This window comes from Lynx rufus, unplaced genomic scaffold, assembly GCF_022079265.1.
Source record: "Lynx rufus isolate CCGP_SWC_20201006 ecotype Redwood Valley unplaced genomic scaffold, mLynRuf1.p SCAF_4, whole genome shotgun sequence".
Lineage (NCBI taxonomy): Eukaryota > Metazoa > Chordata > Mammalia > Carnivora > Felidae > Lynx > Lynx rufus.
Window position 1 is genome coordinate 135,677,896 of NW_025814856.1, and position 19,782 is coordinate 135,697,677.

A 19,782-nucleotide genomic window follows, 5' to 3' on the forward strand; every position below is an offset into this window, starting at 1 on the left:
TGTTAATGGGGAGGAGACTTAATTAATTGAAATGATCAAGGAAATGGGATGTTTAAGTGTTCTCATTATCTGAGGATTAAACAGAAACCTGTATTTTAATTAAAAGTCCTTTTGTTGACAATGGGCTCTAGCCCTGGTTATTTGCTTTAATTTAAAAAAAAAATAACCTTTCTTTGATTTCTCAGTCTGAAATATGGCTTCACTGCTTGCTATCAAAAGAATGTAAAGAAGATGAAGAAGACTGGGTTAGCTAACTCCAGGGATATTCTGCAATGTTTTTTTTCCCCCTTAAACAGAAAAAATATCCTCCTTCCCTACTGGTTTTCTTATGATTTGCCTTCTCATCAAGTGAGATAACAACAAAGCCCATTAGTATATTTGTACATTTTCTTGGATTCTAGTTAATTGAGGTTTAGTACTTACTGTGAGTGACTTCTATACCAACTTTAAGATATGGACCTTATTTTTAAAACATAATTTAATACCTCAGATTAAAAACAAAAAAAGTTCGTTTTGAAGGCTCCTTCAGAAAGCCTAAAGGAAAAAGTCATTCACCCTCCACATTGCATTAATGGATATCAACTAAGGTACAAATTGGTTGTAATGCTTTTTTTTTTTTCTTTTGTTAGTAATGGTTCATTTATTTTCTTTCTTTACTATATTTCCTAAAGAAAATACAGTGATAAATTATGTAGTAGGCTAATGTTCCCAATTTTAGAAGATACACTAATACCATATCAAGAAGTTCATTTAATTTTCCCCCATAATATATTCTAGAAGTTTTAGACACATATTTATAGTTTGTTTGGAATTTAATTTTGTCTTCTCAGAGGAAAAATTGTTTTAAACCCTTCTTTTCCTCTACTTCTTGTCATTCCCCCCACTATTGCCAAAAATTTTCTAGTACGTTTCAAAACAATGAGAATTACATATGTAAATACCAAGTACAACACCCTGCATTTATATATACACTGTATAACGGCCAAAGCTTTCAAAGATGAGATCTCTTTTTCATACTTAAAACAATTCTGTGAAGATATTGCACTCCAGGATCGAGAGGTGGATGAACTATCCAGAGTCCTACAGCTAGGGAGGGAAAGGGCAAGACCCAGGGCTCTGATTGTCTAACTTCTGCTCCAGTGCACTCTCTTCTTAGCTCAGGAAGCTGCTTCAGTACTAGTGAAGCATTTAAGAGCCTGGACGGATTCCTGTCAGGCAGACATGGGATTGAATTTGGTTCTGTGTGACTTTTGGCTAGTTTACTCATCTGGAAGAGGAGAATAATAATACTTTCTACTTCAAAGGGTGTTTATAGGGGCGCCTGGGTGGCTCAGTCAGTTAAGCCTCTGACTCAGTTTCAATTCAGGTCATGATTTCATGGGTCATGGGTGAGAGCCCTGCTTCGGGCTCGGAGCTGACAGTATGGAGCCAGCTTGGGATTCTCTCTCTCTCCGTCTCTCTCTCTCTGACCCTTCCCTGCTTGTGCTCTCCATTCTCTCTCTCTCCCCCTTTCTCTCTCTCTTCCTCTTCCTCTTTCTCTCTCTCCCTCTCCCTCTCTCTCTCTCTCTCTCTCTCTGTCTCTCAAATAAATAAACCTAAAAAGAAAAGGGTGTTTATAAAGAGTAAATCAGAGGGTTTAGCAGAATGCCTGGCACATTGTAAGCATTCAGTACATGTTATTGTTATTATTATATGGCTTATACGTCTTTCACTTCTTCACCTTAATGACACTTTGCTTTGCCCTCTGGTCCAACTAGAACTCTTTCTACTTGAAGAGAAAGCCACAACACATTGTGTTTTGTCTTAGGAGCTATTAAGCAATCCTTACTTTCATTTCCTGCTGACCTCTTTTTGCATGCCTTATTGTAGCTATTCTAAACCTCTTTCTCCAATCTGAAGAACCTAGTCCCTCTTCTGTAACCATTACTTTCAGTGATGGTCATATACCCTAATTTATTTTTAGAATGTTGAGGTCATATTCCCTGAACTCCCTCAGTGTCTGTACTTATCTTCATCTGACTTATCCTCACCTGCTGTCTCAGAAAGAGTGATCTCTCTTATGTTCTAGGCTCTTGAAAGTGCCTCTTTTTGGAATATTGCTCCAACAATTTTTATCTCCCCCATTTGCTTTCCTTGGGCTTCTCTGGGCTTACTACATGCAGTTCTCTGGGCCCTCTGGGCAGTTCTTCTGGCCATGCCATATTCTCTTTCCTGCCTCTGTATCTTTGCACACACTGGTCATAATCATAATAATTCTAAGTACGAATTATTCCCCCCTCTCTTAATGCTTTTAGCTTTGGTTAGTGCTATGCAGGGTATTATAATGCTGTGCATTCTTGTTATTTTTGTATGTGTGCTGTCTCTCAACCACACTGTAGGTTTACTGAAGAGTAAGTACCACATCCCATTTCCATAGTGCAAGCACAGAGCCATGCACATACTAGTTGTTAGATTTTGTAGACCTAGGGTTAGTCTTTAGCATAGTTATAATGCCTAGTAAGTTTTTAAAGGTTCCTTTTGTCTTGTCAGAATTATGCACCAAAAAATGAGGGGAAAGAGTAATAGCTATTTGGTTTCTATTCCTTCTAAGTCCTCTCCTTTCTAACCTACCGCCTTGCCTTCAACTTTTATAGTTAGAACTAACAAGGTTTGTAACGTGTACCTTAAGTTTTTCAAAACTGAAAAACAAATACACTCGTTGAAAACTAGAAATACTGTCCATGTGCATACAATGGAATGTTAAGATAATGTGTTTTGTTTTTTGTTTTTTGTTTTTTGTTTTTTTTTACTAAATAGCTTTTGACTTGGTAATAAACAATATGTTGTTTTTCTCTGAGAAATAATTCTAGGACTTTAGCCCTGAACATTTTATTTTATACATTTTCAGTTTGCTGTTTTTATGTTTCTAGTGATCTCACATTAAGTTAAGCATTTGTCTATCCAAAACAATAGGTCTGCTATAGCCAAATTATAACCATACCTTTCCTCTGCACACAAAATCCTATAAACAGCATGTGATCATATTGCTTCTAGAATTTATGATTGTTTTCTTCCAAAAGGAAGCTAAATTTAGACTAGTAATTCTACATGCTCCCAAGAAAACAATGCCTGCTGTGATTTCTAGAATAAATGAATCTGAACCACAGTTCCTTTACTTGACTAACTGAGAAGGCTTAAATATCAACCTAGTCATTAACCACAGATATTAAACCACATTAAACAACCAGCAAGCGGTTAAGAAAGAAACTTGCTGTTTCTGACTTTATTGCTAATAGAGTCTAACTTAGTTGCTGTATTGTCTTAATACAGAACATTGTTTGCATCTCATAATGGTTCTCTAAAATTACTCGTTCTGGCTTGAGTTCTAAAATTAAACTATGTGGAGTCATGTCCATCTGTACAATGCATCTTTATGTGAAACCAGCTAGAGTTTTTTGTTTTCACTTGATGTAAAAATTCCAGTTAGGAAGCTTTGTTTCTAATAGTTTAACTGGTATAGTTCTTTCAGTTTCTTTGTTTCTAATGACAACTAAACTGCTCTCGCCTTGAACATGTTTTGGCAGATAAGCTTCTCACCATGAAGGCCCCTGCTGTGCTTGCACCTGGCATCCTTGTGCTTCTGTTTACCTTGGTGCAGAAGAGCTATGGGGAGTGCAGAGAGGCACTAGTAAAGTCTGAGATGAACGTGAACATGAAGTATCAGCTTCCCAACTTCACTGCAGAAACACCCATCCAGAATGTTGTTTTACACAAGCATCATATTTACCTTGGTGCAGTTAACTATATTTACGTTTTAAATGACAAAGACCTTCAGAAGGTTGCTGAGTACAAGACTGGGCCCGTGCTGGAACACCCAGATTGTTTCCCATGTCAGGACTGCAGCCACAAAGCCAATTTATCAGGTGGTGTTTGGAAAGATAACATCAACATGGCTCTACTTATTGACACGTACTATGACGACCAACTCATTAGTTGTGGCAGTGTCCACAGAGGGACCTGCCAGCGACATGTCCTTCCACCCAGCAATACTGCTGATATACTGTCAAAAGTTCATTGCATGTACTCCCCACAGGCAGACGAAGAGTCCAGCCACTGTCCTGACTGTGTGGTGAGTGCCCTGGGAACCAAAGTCCTGATATCTGAAAAGGGCCGGTTCATCAACTTCTTCGTGGGCAATACCATAAATTCCTCTTACCTAACAGATCATTCATTGCATTCAATATCAGTGAGAAGGCTAAAGGAAACTCAAGATGGCTTTAAGTTTTTAACAGACCAGTCTTATATTGATGTTCTCCCTGAATTCAGAGATTCCTACCCTATTAAATACATCCATGCCTTTGAAAGCAACCGTTTTATTTACTTTTTGACAGTCCAGCGAGAAACTCTAGATGCTCAGACTTTTCACACAAGAATAATCAGGTTCTGTTCTGTAGACTCTGGATTGCATTCCTACATGGAAATGCCTCTGGAATGTATCCTCACAGAAAAGAGAAGAAAGAGATCCACAAGGGAGGAAGTGTTTAATATTCTCCAAGCTGCATATGTCAGTAAGCCTGGGGCCCACCTTGCTAAGCAAATAGGTGCCAACCTGAATGATGACATTCTCTATGGAGTATTCGCACAAAGCAAGCCGGATTCTGCTGAACCAATGAATCGCTCTGCCGTCTGTGCATTCCCTATCAAATATGTCAATGAATTCTTCAACAAGATTGTAAACAAAAACAACGTGAGATGTCTTCAACATTTTTATGGACCCAACCACGAACACTGCTTTAATAGGGTAAGTCACGTTAATTTTCCACTTATAAATTATAAGGTATAAGTAGAATAAGTAGCAGTCTGAAAAGAATATCAAGGGCTTTTTGGTGCTTGGTAAATGATCTTTTTCCAAAATATTTGTACATTCTTTCCAAGAAAATTTAAATATTGAATATTCATTTAATTGTAAAATCATAGCTTGAGAAAAAGTTAATGTTGTTCTAAAAGAAAATATATTTTACAGTTTGGGTTTACATGTTTGTCAACACTTCATATTGTTTTTTTTTTTAATGTTTATTTATTTATGAGAGAGAGAACACAAGGGGGAGGGGCAGAGAGAGAGAGAGAGACAGAGAATCCAAAGCAGGGTCCAGGCTCCGAGCTGTCAGTGCAGAGCCCCATATGGGGCTTGAACTCACAAACTGCGAGATCATGACCTGAGCCAAAGTCAGATGCTTAACCAACTGAGGCACTCAGGTGCTCCAACACTTCAGATTATTAAACTTATTTCTCATAGAAGTTTTAATAGTTCTAATCAAATTTACATAAACTGTAACACAATAACAGTTAAACACAATTGCTGAGATCCCAATGCAGTCTTTACAACATTTAGAATAAGAAGCTCAAGTTAATTTGTGGATTTTTGAAGGCATTTTCCTTATAAGGCCCCATTCACTCACTGATATACAAATAAATGCTTTTATATTCTAGGCACTACATGAAAATTAACCAAAAACAAACAAAATAAATCTCTTCTAAAATGTTGATAAATAAAATATTTTTAAATGTGTGAATACACTTCTCTGAATAACTTAGAAAACTAGACAAAAGTTTTGCTTTCACATCCTTCCTTTGCAACATGTATGGACTTTCTACTTGAATAGACATGTGTCTACCACCTTCTAGTTAGGTACTTTTACCTGGATGGTGTTTGATATTTATAAATATAAATATTTTAATCAACGCTTGTTTAAGCCTACATGAAATGATACTTTCACAGGAGGTGTTAGGGACAGTCTCTGTTGCTTTGATTTAGATGTAGTAAAAACTACCAGCTATACTAGAGGGTTTATCCTACTAGCCATCAGATCACTCGGTACTAGAAGAAGAGCACCAAAACAGGAGTTCGTTATGTCCTTGGGCTTTTTGGTTTGAGCCCAGATTTGAACGTATGAACCTGGCTACTCCTAACATAATGACCCATGGTGATCATAATTGGATGAACAAATAGTGTAGCTTTTCTATAGATGGTTTGACTTTGGAAATCCAAATCTCTCTACTCTAAAAGTTTTTAGCCTCAGAAAGAAGGTTGAAATTGTAAGCAGGAAGGACATTAAGCATCTCCTTGATGAAACAGAGTATATAATTTGCTGAAGGGTACCAAGGACATAGGAATTCAGAAACATTTGGTTCACTTTTGCTGAAATGTCTGAGATACTTCCCCAAATGGAAACTACAAACAACTTCTTATAAAGGTAGAAAATGTTGAGAAAATGAATTCATGTTTCAGTGAACTAAAGACATACCTTCCCTCCTTCCCCCCTCCAAAGTCTAGGAATAAAAAATAATATGCATGCATAAATCCCTAGTAGGACTTATTTCTCCCTGCATCCATATCATATATGTCAGAAACTCTGTAAGAAGCAATAAAGATTCCTCATGAGGCTGCCCCTTTTCTTCACTAGAAAATACAGAAGAATGAAGGAAACAAAAGGACTTTCAGAAACCTGAAATTAGGGGGGGGGGGAATGTAATATTAATAGCATTCCAGAGAAAATACTTTTTTGTATCCAATAAATTACATCAGAAACACGAGTTTTAAAAGATTCTATTAGAAGTTCCTCCAGGGCCTCTAAAGCACATGACTTTGCTATTTAAATCTTGTTCTGTTAAAAATTAAAAAGAGACTTTACCTTATGAGGGAATATTGATATCTCATTTTCTTATTTTGTACATTTTAGCCCCCCCGCTGTGTAAAATACTTATCAATTCTAGAAATTTTCAAAATAAATTTGAACTTTTTTTTTATCCCTTTCGCTCCTTTAGTATTTTCCAAGGGAAACAAAAAGTCAGGATTATCCAATGAAATTCAGGTCAGTTTTAGCATGCAGGAAAAAAATGCCCCAAATGCACCATTTGCACCTGAAATCATTATCATTCCCATTGCAAAATTCTTGTGGAAAACAGATGGGGCTTGCCAACATAGTCTTCCTACCAGGGAAGCCAAGTTTTGCACTGGCCAAATTCCATAAAGACAAATACCTTCCAACTTCTTCTACTTATTTGCCTGTTTATCTTCTCTGGTTACTAAATATCAAAATTCTTCTGAGAATGAAACTACCTACATTGTCAGTTTTCATACACCAGTCCACAGAAAGAACTCAGATTCCCCCAATAATCAGCATACAGTCATTTCCTAGCTTCATCTTAAAATAAGGTCACCTAGAGAGCCTTTACTCACACAAAACAAAATGATTTACAAAATCAAACCTGTTTGGAAAGACCAAGCAATAAGATGACTCCATTTTGTCTTGGCAACTTTTCTTGGCAAGATATCAGGTGACCCTTCTAACAATTTCTTGGAACTGAGCTTTGGTTTTGGCATAAAGGTTGGTGAATAAACACATATATTATAGTTTTGTTATTAACATCTCTAATCCATCAGATCTTTATGGAGGGACTATTGTGTGCTCTGTAGACGAGGAAAACTGCAGTGGTAACCTTGTGCTAAGGCTTCTGCCCAGTCCTCAGTGTGTGAACAAAGCCATGGCAGGGGTTTTCTGGCCCTCTTTGAGCTTCCGCCATGTACAAAAAGAGTTTCTATCACAGGATCAGACAGAGAGAGTGCCAAGAAAGGGTCTTTTAAGTTGTAGGGGTCCAGCCAGTATAGAAGCCTGACTTGGCTTATTTCAGATCACATATTAGGTTGCTTTTCCCACTCGCATTTTATGAAACAGGTCTATACTTCTCATATTGGTGACATCTCTAAAGCCCTCTTTTGAGTCATTTGATAGTTTCCAGAACACATCATCTTCACATCTAAGTTGTCTGTGCTTCAGAACTCTTTGATTCTGCATACGATGTTGTTTCTGGAAACTTATCCTAAGCCATATATGTACCCATTCATGTAATATTAGAGTTGATTGTATCAGTTCTATAAAAATAAATTCTTGATCTTCACAATGTAACCATTTTCTATGTTGCTTTTGAGAATGATTCTTAAAGGATAGATACGTTTACAGTGATTTCTAGCACTTAGAATTATGAGATTAAATACCCACAAATAATTACTAAATCTTTAGTCTTAAATATGTTACCACCTTTTTACTCATTCATCATTTGACCTCTGTAAACATCTTAAACTGGTATTTGATTAAAGTTGTTTTAGTCTAATGCATATTTCCTAGACAGCACATTATTATTCAAAATAAAATAATTGAGAAAATGTCCCATAATATGGAGAGTTTATAAATCAAATTTGGGGATAAACAGTATTAAAAATTCAGTTCATTTTAGATGGGATGTATACACAGTGGAATATTACTCAGCAATCAAAAAGAGTGAAATCTTGCCATTTGCAACAGCATGAATGGAACCTGAGTGTATTATGCTAAGCGAAATAAGTCAGTCAGAGAAAGGCAAATATTATGATTTCACTCATATGTGTAATTTAAGAAAGAAAACAGATGAACATAGGGGAAGGGACGCAAAAATAAGATAAAAACAGAGAGGGAGACAACCCATAAGAGATTGTTAAATACTGAGAACAAATGGAGGGTTGCTGGCAGGGTGTTGAGTGGGGGGGATGGGCTAAATGGGTGATGGGCATTAAGGAGGACACTGGTTGGGATGAGTACTGGACTGGGTGTTATATGTAAGTGGTGAATCACTAAATTCTATTCCTGAAAAACAATAATAAAATAAAATAAAAATTTTTAAAAATTCAGTTCATTTTAAGCACATTGATGGGACTCTTCAACAGTATTATATAAGGGATTTACTAACATGACATTTACTCTGGGAGAAAACTAGAATCAATACACATTGACCCAGTTCCTTAAAAATGGGATCAATATTGAATAAAAGAATTTTCTTAATCCCCAATTCTCTAAAGATCCTATTCCCTAAATTATACTTACTAAGAGAATTGGATTAATACATTTTGGAAAGATTTTTAATCAGAGTTGAAATTAGAAAAAGAGTTCTTGTAATATCTCTTACCTAACCAGAAAATAACAATTACCACATTATACTTTTTCTTGCAATCCCATTTCAAAGTTTTGCTCCATATGTAAGCATTTGGAAGAGTAAGAGTAGGCTTGTAGTAAAAAATATTTTCACCAACATCTTAATGACCAGTGATTGATCAGTTGAGGGGGAAAAGCATGCAGTTTGGTGCCAGACACCCCTGGATAGAAGTCCCAGCTTATTGCATATCAACTGTGTGACTTTTGCTGCATGACTTAACTCCTCAGAGCCTCAGTCTCCTTGTTTGTAACATGCAGAGAACAAAACCTACTTCACACGGTTTTGTAAAAATTGGGAATAATACATAGAGAGTACCTGACACAGTAAGATGACCATAAATTCAGGGCACCTGGGTGGCTCAGTCGGTTGAGTGTCCCACTCTTGATTTCAGCTCAGGTCATCATCCCAGGGTCTCAGGATCAAGCCCCATGTTGGGCTCTGTGCTGAGCATGGAGCCTGATTAAGATTCTCTCTCTCTCTCTCTCTCTCTCTCTCTCTCACTCTCTCTCTCTGTCCCTCCCTCTGCCCTGCTTTTACTCCCTCGCTCTCTCTCTGTCTCTAAAATATTTTTTTTAAAAAAAGGAACCATAAATGTAGCTCTTTGGGAGACAACAGCATGGTCTAAAGGAACAAGACTGAAGTCAAAGAGATCTGGTCTGTACCTGATCATTTTATACCTGTCTGGTCACAAGAGCATTATTTAAATTCTCTGAACTCACTTTCTTCCATGCAATACCATTGGGAAGACAAGTGCAAAAATGTTTGCAAAAGACCCTAACTTAGTCCTTGGCACCTAACAAATAGCAATTATTATTGTAAGGAATATTGTAAGGAATTCTTTATGTAAAGAAAGGCAAATATAGATTATTGGATTTTCTGGAAGGGGTAAACTCTGGTTCTACTGCTCATGAAAGTCTTTCACTTACCTTCCTACCTGTTATGAGTGACCTACCTCCATAATACTTAATTCGTGTAAGTCCTTCTTAAAACTTGATTGTTCAAAAAAGAGAAAGGGAGAGAGAAAGAGGGAGAGAGGTGGGGAGTGGTGGTAGTTTGGAGAGGAGAGCCAGGCTAGAAGTTATAAGGTGTGCCCCTGTTCCCACTTTCAATTCTGACTGTCCATGGCACTGTAAGATACTAAGCTTATGTAATTTAAATTATACTCTGCATTCAAGAATTTTCAGATAATGCTGTTTTAGAAAAAGTCAACTTCACAGGTTGTTTGTGTCAGGCTTCCTTGTTTTTTAAATATCATTTATACTCAAATTCAAAGAGTAGCCAACCACTTCCCAAAATAAAGGAAACTTAAAGTAGTAATTTTCCATCTCCGTTTCAAGGAGTGCCAAAGTTAAAGGGTCACCACTCAGAGCCATCTGAGGAAGAAAGCAAAATGATTAGAACAATTTTGAATGAAAACAAAATCGAAACAAGATGCAAACAAGGAATAATAGGAATAGGCAGAAAAATAAACATACAGTGATGTTTCTTTATTACTATTATAAAAATGATAGATGAGTAAAATTGGGTTACATTTAAGTTGTAATGGAAGAAAATAATTGCAGCTTTCCATCAGGAAACCACAAGGACCATTATTGATCTGTCATCCTCAGGGCATGTCTCGTAATATTTAATAAAATAAACAAAGATTTATAACTCTTTATAGGCCATGTATCTGTAATCTCCCACACACCGCACCATTTGAACTGGGAATGTGGAGTCAGTGTTACAAATAACATCCATGTAATTATACTGGTTTGGCATGTCTTATTTAAACAATCTAGCACTCTCAAGAGAGTATTTTTGTATTAAGGATGAAAAATGTGAAGTCGGATTTCAGGGTTTTCTTACTTTCTATGCTACGAAATGAGAGAATGTTATCCTATATGAAAAATGTTTTTGAGGATTCTTCATTCTAAACACTAGATACCTTGGCCTTAAGCCAAACGTAATAGCTACCAAAGCAAAATCTTGCAAAAAAGAAAATCCTTGAGGTATAATGATTCAGTATACTGTTTTAAAAATCTGAGTAGAAATTTGTTAATTTTACACTTGATTCCTCTCCTCCCATTAACTCGTTTATTCTCACCCAGGCTCAGGGAGTTGCTGCTCCCTAACTTACTTATTTGAATTCTACACGCTAACGTCCCATGAAAAGTAGCATATTGCATTATTTTATTAAAAATAATTTAAAATAATTTTCTTTCCAGAATTTTGTGATACTCTGTGAGATCACAGGGCACACCCAGAGGGTATTGAAAATGTGTTACAGTGAGCCATTAATATCTTCTACTCTCTCTCTTCCTCCTGCTAACCTTTCTTTAAACCATTTGGTAGCTTATTCATAGGTCCACCCCAGGAAAGAATGAAAAAGCAAGGGCATGACATTTTTATAAGATAACAGCAAAGAAATACAGTTAATGCTGAAACCATTGTCAAAAACGTAGGTAGGCTTTACCTGTGGATTATATTGATCCATGATGTGATGGATGCATTTTAAATTAATTCTTTATTCTCAGTGCCTTTTGAAGCAGGTGGTATGATCTGTATTTTATTTAAGTAGTTGAGTTCTACACGGAGATTCACTTGGTAAAACTAATAATGTAGCAAACAATAAGGCATTCATGCAAAAAATAAGTCTTAAAGTTGGTTTTTGAAAAGCTGAAGTGTTAACAAGACAGTTCTAATACACAATATTTTCGTTGTCATACTGCTACATACTGTTATACTACTACTGATTAGAGGCAAATGAAAACATGTGGAATCCTGCATTTTGATAAAAATATTAACCTCCTTGAGTAATAATGGATTTTTTTACTCAGAATAATATATCGAATTTTGGGTGTTACACCTTTACTTCATACTTCTGTCTTATCAGTCGTCATCCCACCCTGCATGTTATCTCCTCTAATAAGAAAAAAGAGGATCTGTTAGAATTTGGATGGAATACCCATGAGGAATTTCTCCCGTTGCTTATTCATGGATTGGCACAGATACCGAGTCAGTGGGCACACAGAGTCCAGAATGACTCAGTGCCCAGATAAGTGCTGTAAGTCACATCTCCAGCAGCCAGGGAGGGCTGTAAAGGGCTCCTATATCAAGGGAATGAAACCAAGGGCTCAGCTACTCTTGAAATCTTTAAGACTCCCTCAGTGTGTTTTGGGGTGTTTTGTTTGTTTGTTTTTGTTGGTGTGTGTGTGTGTTTAATAATAGTGAATGTGGTAAGTGATTCTGGGATCCTGGATACAGTCCAATTTGCTAATTATGTATTTTTTCTAACTAAAATGTTCCAAGCTGGTTCATTTGCATATGAATTGCTTGCTGAGCAGTGTTGACTTCCTTTCTTAAAAGCCTTGGGGAAGAAGTTTACTGCACATCACCCTAAACCTAGGCTAATTTAGAACAGATGAAGTGTGTCTACCTTCTTTATTTCAAAAATATTCTCTAGTTTTTCAACAAAAGGACAGAAAAACGTCTTACAAATTCATGCTGATATAGAATAAAGGCTATTTTCACCACTCTGTGCTCGCAAGTAAGGGGAAATGCCTTATGAATAGTGTAGCTGGAAAACAAAAATTAAAATTGTGAGTTCAGACTAAAGTCTGACCTCAGTTGTCTTATTTGGGCAAATCAGCAAAATGTTCATCAATCAGAGGACATTAAAATGGTAGGTGACATTTCAAATCATGCTCTAGGTAAAAAGGGTGAATTTAGGTCAGTTTTGATTTGTTAAGCACTCTTTTCTAGAGCTGATTTTATGAAAATTAAGTTTGCTAAATTGCCATGTCAAAATATATGGATTATTCATGATTTGCTTTAATTTGTGTCCATGTACCAGAAAAGTGTAAATTTGTATAATATTAAATTTTCCAGTGACATTTTTAATTTAAAATCTGATTAACACTTGCATGTGGCAACTGCTCTACTAACTTAACTATAGGTGAGGTGGTGCTCAGCAAGTGGGAAAAATGCAAAGATTAAATTGGTCTGTTAGCGAATCAATAGTATTTAGTGCTAATGCATTAAGCAGATACAAGCACTAATGCAGTGACAGTCAATAGCAAAAACAAATATCTCTAAAAATTATCTTGACAGTAAAATGTACAAATTTTTCCATTTTTGAAAGCTGCTTACATTACATGCTTGTTCTTTCATCTTACTAGTTTAAGCCAATTCTAGAAACCTAATCATTTTATTTAGTGCATAAAATGACCAAAAACTTGTGATCACTGTTTTCAGCAAAAGACAGAAAAAAGGTTTTATTCATGCAACCAAGATTCAACAAGAAATTCAGTAGATATGGAGTGCCTGACCTTTCAGATCTTATAGTGATGAATGAGATAGCCATGGTTCTTGTCTTTTTGAAGTGAACACACTAGGGGAGGGATGTCAATAAGAAGCCAGTCACACCAATAAACATATCATGATAGTTTATGAAATATAGTGTGAGGGACATAAAAATCTGTGAATGTAAGCTAGGAGGAATATGTAAACTTAATAGCGTAGGCACAAAAGACCACCCTGAGGAGGTGAAAGTTAACTTTTACAGAAAGCCCAAAATTTTAGAAGAAGCCATATGTCCTTAGTACAAGGCCAACTACTTATTTAATTAACTTATAATTATTACCTATTTCATAAACTTGAGGTCTTAACTACGTGGTGCTGCTTTTAACCAGCTTTTTAAAGTGAGTTCTGGATATGAGTACATATTGTTTTACACTTAGAAAAACATATCGCAAGAGGTAGAACTGTGCCAGAGATTTTAACTTCTTTAACAGTTTGTTTTTTAAAAAGTTGTTACTGTATATAAAGTTTGTCTTTTCTTTGATTTCTAAGGGAATTAAGTTACTTTTCATTAAGTAATTCTTAGTATGAGGAAGATAATATGTAGATTTCTAGAAGCTAATGACATAATGTAGGTAGCACTTACCTCCTCTCCTAGCCTGTCACCTTAATCAGCTTTGAAAAATAGAGGTTTCTTGTATCTCTCCACGTTGTTTCTTTCTTGTCCCTCTCACCTTTCTTCTGTGGCCAGCACTTGGGATCCTATGCAACAGAAGAATTTGCATTTCCTGGGGATGGAAGGGATTGTCCTGTCACCAGTAAATCCTATGACAAAGTGAATCATAATTCCAAAAACACACAAAATAAGCTCTTTTGAAACTATCAAAATTATAAAAATTGATGGAATTTAAGGGAATGTGGTGCTGAGATGGGCCCCAATCATATTGTCTTTCTACAATCATATACCGTTCTCTGCACAACTGTCTTATTTTAGACCATTTCCTTCTCATGTGAATCATGTGCCCTACAGGGCTGAGGAACAAGTGCTCCTGGGACTCACAAGGATGTCATGAGCACCTACTGAATGTACAGGGGCATGTCCTCTAGTTAGTGCTGCCTTTATGTTGTTCTAATGCATTCCCTAACTGCAGATATTTTGCCTTTCTCTTTCATTTTAATCATATTGATTTATATATACATAATCGTGCAAATATCTAAATAAGTTTAAGGTCTTAGAGGGCAGGCAGTTTGTCATGGTTCTTTGTACCTAGGTATATATGCCTTGCAGACAACAGACAATAGTGTTGATTTTATTTGACAAAATAGTTTGTCTTCCAAAAGAAATCTGTAAACTTATACAGTAAATAGAGACCATCTAAATTGCTGCAGTGTTTGGATAAAAGCCCTTGATAGAACTACACATATTTTTTTGAGGGTCGTAAAAGGCACTGTTTTTGCCTTCCCCACAAGCCATGAAGATTTGAAATCCAAGTACAAAAAATACATGTGAGGAATCCAAAGGCATACTCACTTTTTTCTTGCTCACTTTGTTCACTTTTGTTTTGCCAAGAAAGAAGTGGAGTCTCCCATTGGAAAAGATGAGGGAACAGGAGGCATTTAATCCTCAGGGCTCGTTCCTGTGCCTGCAAGTTAGAGAGGTCATTGGCTTGCCCCTTCCTGAAGACTATAATTATGGCAAAGGGCTATATTTACTTTCCAGTAAAGTAACCAGAATCTTGAATGTAAGAGATAGTTTATAGGAGTACCGTTGGTGGGGGGGGGGCGGGAGGGTGGATATACAAAACCTTAGGAAAGATAATGGGTGAGATTATTTTTCTTCATATATTCATTAATATGAGAAGGTCCAAGACTCTGGAAATGTTCTGAAGTGCAGTAATAGAGGTGAATATGAGGTCAAATTAGGTGATCCTGGTACTTAAGGAACTGAATTAAATGAATAAAGAAGAGGAATTTACAATAGAATATATCTGATGATTCATTATAATGTATCTGAGGATTCATTAATGTAAACTTATTTGTGGCTCCAACATCATGGTAAACAAGAATCAGTAAATGTATTAGTAAGAGTAATTGAGAAATATTTCTAATTTGAAAATACCAGTTACATTGGGTCTATCTAGAGCTGATAGGGAAAAAAAAATGGGCAGTGTTTCTTACTCTCAACTAAACTCACTCTGGTTTCTGAGGAGTCATAACAAATGTATTGATTCCAAGTACAACTGGGCAGCCAAAACACAGATCAATTCTGTTATTGGCCCAATATTAAGAATATTAGTCAGTGTTTGCAAAATAATGAGTAATATATAAATGGTAGTTTAACAATAGTACATATAACCTGTAATTAACACTTAAAGGTCAGGTTTTTGACATGCACAAAGAAGACTAAAATATGTGCCTGATTTAAAAAATACGTATTATGATGAATTGTGGCGATGATTATGGTATTTTAATTTTTTTTTAATTTTTTAATGTTTTTTATTTATTTTTGAGAGAGAGAGAGAGAGAGACAGAGTGCGAAGAGTGGGACAGAGAGAGAAGGAGACAGAATCCGAAGCAGGCTCCAAGCTCTGAGCTGTCAGCACAGAGCACAACACAGGGCTCGAACTCTCAAACTGTGAGATCATGACTTGAGCCAATGTTGGACGCTTAACTAACTGAGCCCCCCAGGCGCCCCTATGGTATTTTCTATGTAGATACTTCTTTAAGAAAACAAAAGCATTAATTTCAGATTTTTAGGCAAACAGTGCTTTTTGTGATCCTGGGTATGTGGTATGGTGGCACCATTGAAAATTTGAAGTTCACCATTTGTGGCACAGTTATAGATCACAGAAAAATAAACACCAGGACTTTACCACGCCTAACAAGAAAGCTCTTTTTTAAAAAAAATCTTCAGGATCTAGACTAGTCATGGTGTAAACTATGTGATATTGAGTATCTTATGACCCTAATGATAAGATAACAATCCAAGTGAATGCAGATGAACTCCTAGAAAAGGAGAGATTATTAAATATTTGAAAAGTAAACATCTAAATTTTCATAAGTAAATATTAATTTAGTATTTGTGTGAACTGTAGATATTAAAGCTTTTCCTTCATTTTCTGGGCCTTTAGAACCAGCTGTTATAACTCCCAGTGCTTTTTTAAATACTCTATATGCCGGATATTCACAAACTGGCTAAGAAATAGTCAAATTTTTTATTTTCACTGCAGAAATATAATAAAATCTCTGTTCCAGTGAATAGCTGGATAATTATTTTAATAATGATATTGACATCACTTCATTTTATCTTTCTTGCTACTAGCAAGAAAGATAGCTTTTATTTTATACTCTGAACTCTGGCTAAATCACAAGTTAAACTGAACTATTGTTTGTTTAATGCTCTATTTCCTTCTAACCTTATTTTTGTCTCTCAACCTCAGCCCAGATCCCCAGTGGCTCAGGAAACCCTCAACTAGGATTAAGTAATAGTTTACACAACCTCTCTCATTCATTAACCCAAGTTGACATTCTTATTCTGTGTACCAGCCTTATTTAAGACTTTCTAAGCACCTTATCCTGGTTTTGGGTGCAACTAACAACACCTATTTAATCAAGGAACTTAATATTTCCAGAGAATCTTTCAGCCTATCTCAGCCTTCTCCATCAGCATGATCTAATTCAGCCTGCTTCTTCTATTCCTTCTTCTGAATAAAATTTGGTCTCATTTATAGTAAATGTGAAGTTTCAAAATCTTTACTTATTCTTTCTTTCTTTCTGCAGATACACAAAGGAGAAACAAAATTGTATGTTATCATTCCAGATAGATTTTGTTCTTTTAGTATGTTGAAACGGTGCCAGTAAGATAAAACTAGATCTCCCTGGCTCCATTCTCATCTCCAACCAATCTAGTTGTCTCCAGACTGCTGCTGGAGTAACTAATCTTTCTTGAAAGCAAACCCATTTGTCTTACTGTGTCCCTTAAAATAATTTGAGGACTCCCCAATGGTTCTAGAGTAAATCCATACTCTTTAGTATGTATTCAAGAAGTGTCCTACCTTGGCCTCGACTATTTCCTGGTCCTCAAACTCACTAGTGTGCTGGATGTCTAATTCTCAGGGAAGAGGGGAGTAGAAGCCCCGATCTATAGTGCTTGCCAATTTGTGTGGTGTAAACACTCCCACCAAGTCAATTTCAAGCTGCCAAGGTAAGTCACTGAACAGGATGAAATTAGGAAGAAATGTTCACAGTTGGGTCTGTAAGCTGGTACAAGATGGCTCAAGCACAGCACTGCCACCCCACCCTACCTTCAGCCTATCATCCTTTTTACAAATAACAAAAACAAAAACAAAAAACTGTCTTTGCAAATTTCAACTATATAATTCAGTATTGTCAACTATGGTCACCATGTTATACATTAGATATTAAGACTTTTTTTTATTTTTTAACTGAAAGTTTGTGCCATTTTACCAATGTCTCCCTATTTCTGCTGCCCTCTCCACCCGTCACCCCCATCACCCCCAACTGCTGCCCCAGCCCCTGGCAGCCATTTTTCTACTTATTTCTAGAAACACAACCTTTTTTCCCCTTAGATTTCACATAAAATTGATGCAGTATTTGTCTTTCTCTGTCTGGCTTATTTCAGTTAGCATAATGCCCTCCAGGTTCATCCATATTGTGGCAAATGACATGATTTCCTTTTTTTTTTTTTTTAAAGTCTGAATAGACATATACCACATCTTCCTGATCCATTCATCCATTGGTAGATACTTAGGTTGTTTCCATGTGTTGGCTGTTGTGTATAGTGCTGCCATTAATGTGGAAGTACAGATATCTCCTAGTGCTCCTTTTTTCCCCCCTTTTGGATAAATACCCAGAAGTGGGATTGCTGGATCATATGGTAATTCTATTTTTAATTTCTTGAGAATATCCATACTGTTTACTGGCTGTACTAGTTTACATTCCCACCAACACTGTACAAGGGTTCCCTTAATGTCCTTACCAACATTTGTTATCTCTTGTCTTTTGGGTAATAGCCATTCTAACAGGGTGTGAGGTGATACCTCATAGTAGTTTTGATTTGCATTTCCCTAATTAGTGATGTTAAGCACCTTTTCATGTTCCTCTTGGCCATTTGTATCTTTTCTTTAGAAAAATGTCTATTTAGTTTCTTTGCCCATTTTTTTTTTTTTTTGCTACTACTGAGTTGTTTGAGTTCCTTGCATATTTTGGATAGTAAGTGCAATGTGAGTCAACCTGTGCATTTATCAGATGTGTGTCAGCCTATCATTCTTGTAGTTCCCAGAATCCATTAGTGTCTCTCACAACCTTGCCTTAACACATATTACTTCATCTGCCTCAAATTCCCTTTAACATTGATTTTGTCAGGTTCACATTTTCTCCCAGTTCTTTACAATTCTACTCAGGCATTTCCTTCCCCAGGAAATCTTCTCTAGCTTTCCCCTAACCCTCCATTCTGGATAAGCTGCCTTTCCTGAGTGCTCCAGTAGCACCCTTTGCTTATTTCTACCATATCTCTTACCACACTCTGTGGTAATATGTTCACTGGTTTCCTCATTAGCCCCTGAAGATATGAACTGTGGCTTTTATCTCCACATCCTCAGTACCTAACAAAATTGCTTGAACAAAATATCTGTTTATCAAATGAGCAAATAGTTATGGCACAGCCTCATATTTCAAGTAATGTAATGAAATGCTGATTAGTAAAAATTATTTTTAGATAAAACAGTTTTTCATTTCCTCCCCCAAATCTCTAAAAACTAATTTATAGAATTGAGGAGTTTCCAAAAGTTAAAATAGCATGAAAGAAATTCTGGGAAGTGTTGGTCCCTTCCTTACACACACACACACACACACACTCACACACACACACACACACACACCTTCCTTCATACACCAGTGTGGAATGAAGATGGATCAAAAAACAAGGAGAACAATGAAAGGAGAAGAAAAGATGATAGGGAGAGTAAATAGAAATTCCAGAGCTTTGTACTTAATCAAAATTGGGAAAACATAATTAGAACAATTAAAAGAAGAATGGTAGATTAACTTCTCTGCTCCATAATGCTTTTTTGAGCCTTTCAACAGTGTCCCTTTTAAGTGGGTGATATTGTCTGAATGAGAGACTTTAGGCAAAATCTTCTAGTAGACATTGCTTGAGCAGTGGTACTAGTAGAGGTGACTTCCCATGAAGTTTGCTTTTTGAATTCATAGATTTTTCACTAACCACCAGTCTATGATTTCAAGTTGAAAATAATTTGTGGGTTAAGAAAAAGAAGTTAAGAGTGAAGGTCTTTTTCAATACCACCTTTACTGTGGCCATAATGGCATCACTGCATGTGTACCAAATACATGCTTGGTGCATAGCATGAGCTTGGCCTTGATGTAGATGCAGAAAGATTAGAAGAGAGTTTGGTAGGGGCTTGTAGTTTGGTAGGGGTTTGGTCAGTGAGAAGGGTTACCCACAGATTGAGGTTT

The 19,782-nt window shown here is 36.4% G+C and overlaps 1 protein-coding gene across 1 annotated transcript in view; it reads left to right on the forward strand.

The window, feature by feature from the left end:
• The window catches only part of MET (MET proto-oncogene, receptor tyrosine kinase), a 112,526-nt gene that overhangs the window by 22,803 nt on the left and 69,941 nt on the right, over positions 1-19,782 (forward strand). The window contains exon 2 of the mRNA XM_047097036.1: positions 3,564-4,780. Coding sequence (XP_046952992.1) covers positions 3,578-4,780 — 1,203 coding nt within the window. The 5' untranslated portion in view covers positions 3,564-3,577. The remainder of the gene's footprint in view (positions 1-3,563; positions 4,781-19,782) is intronic.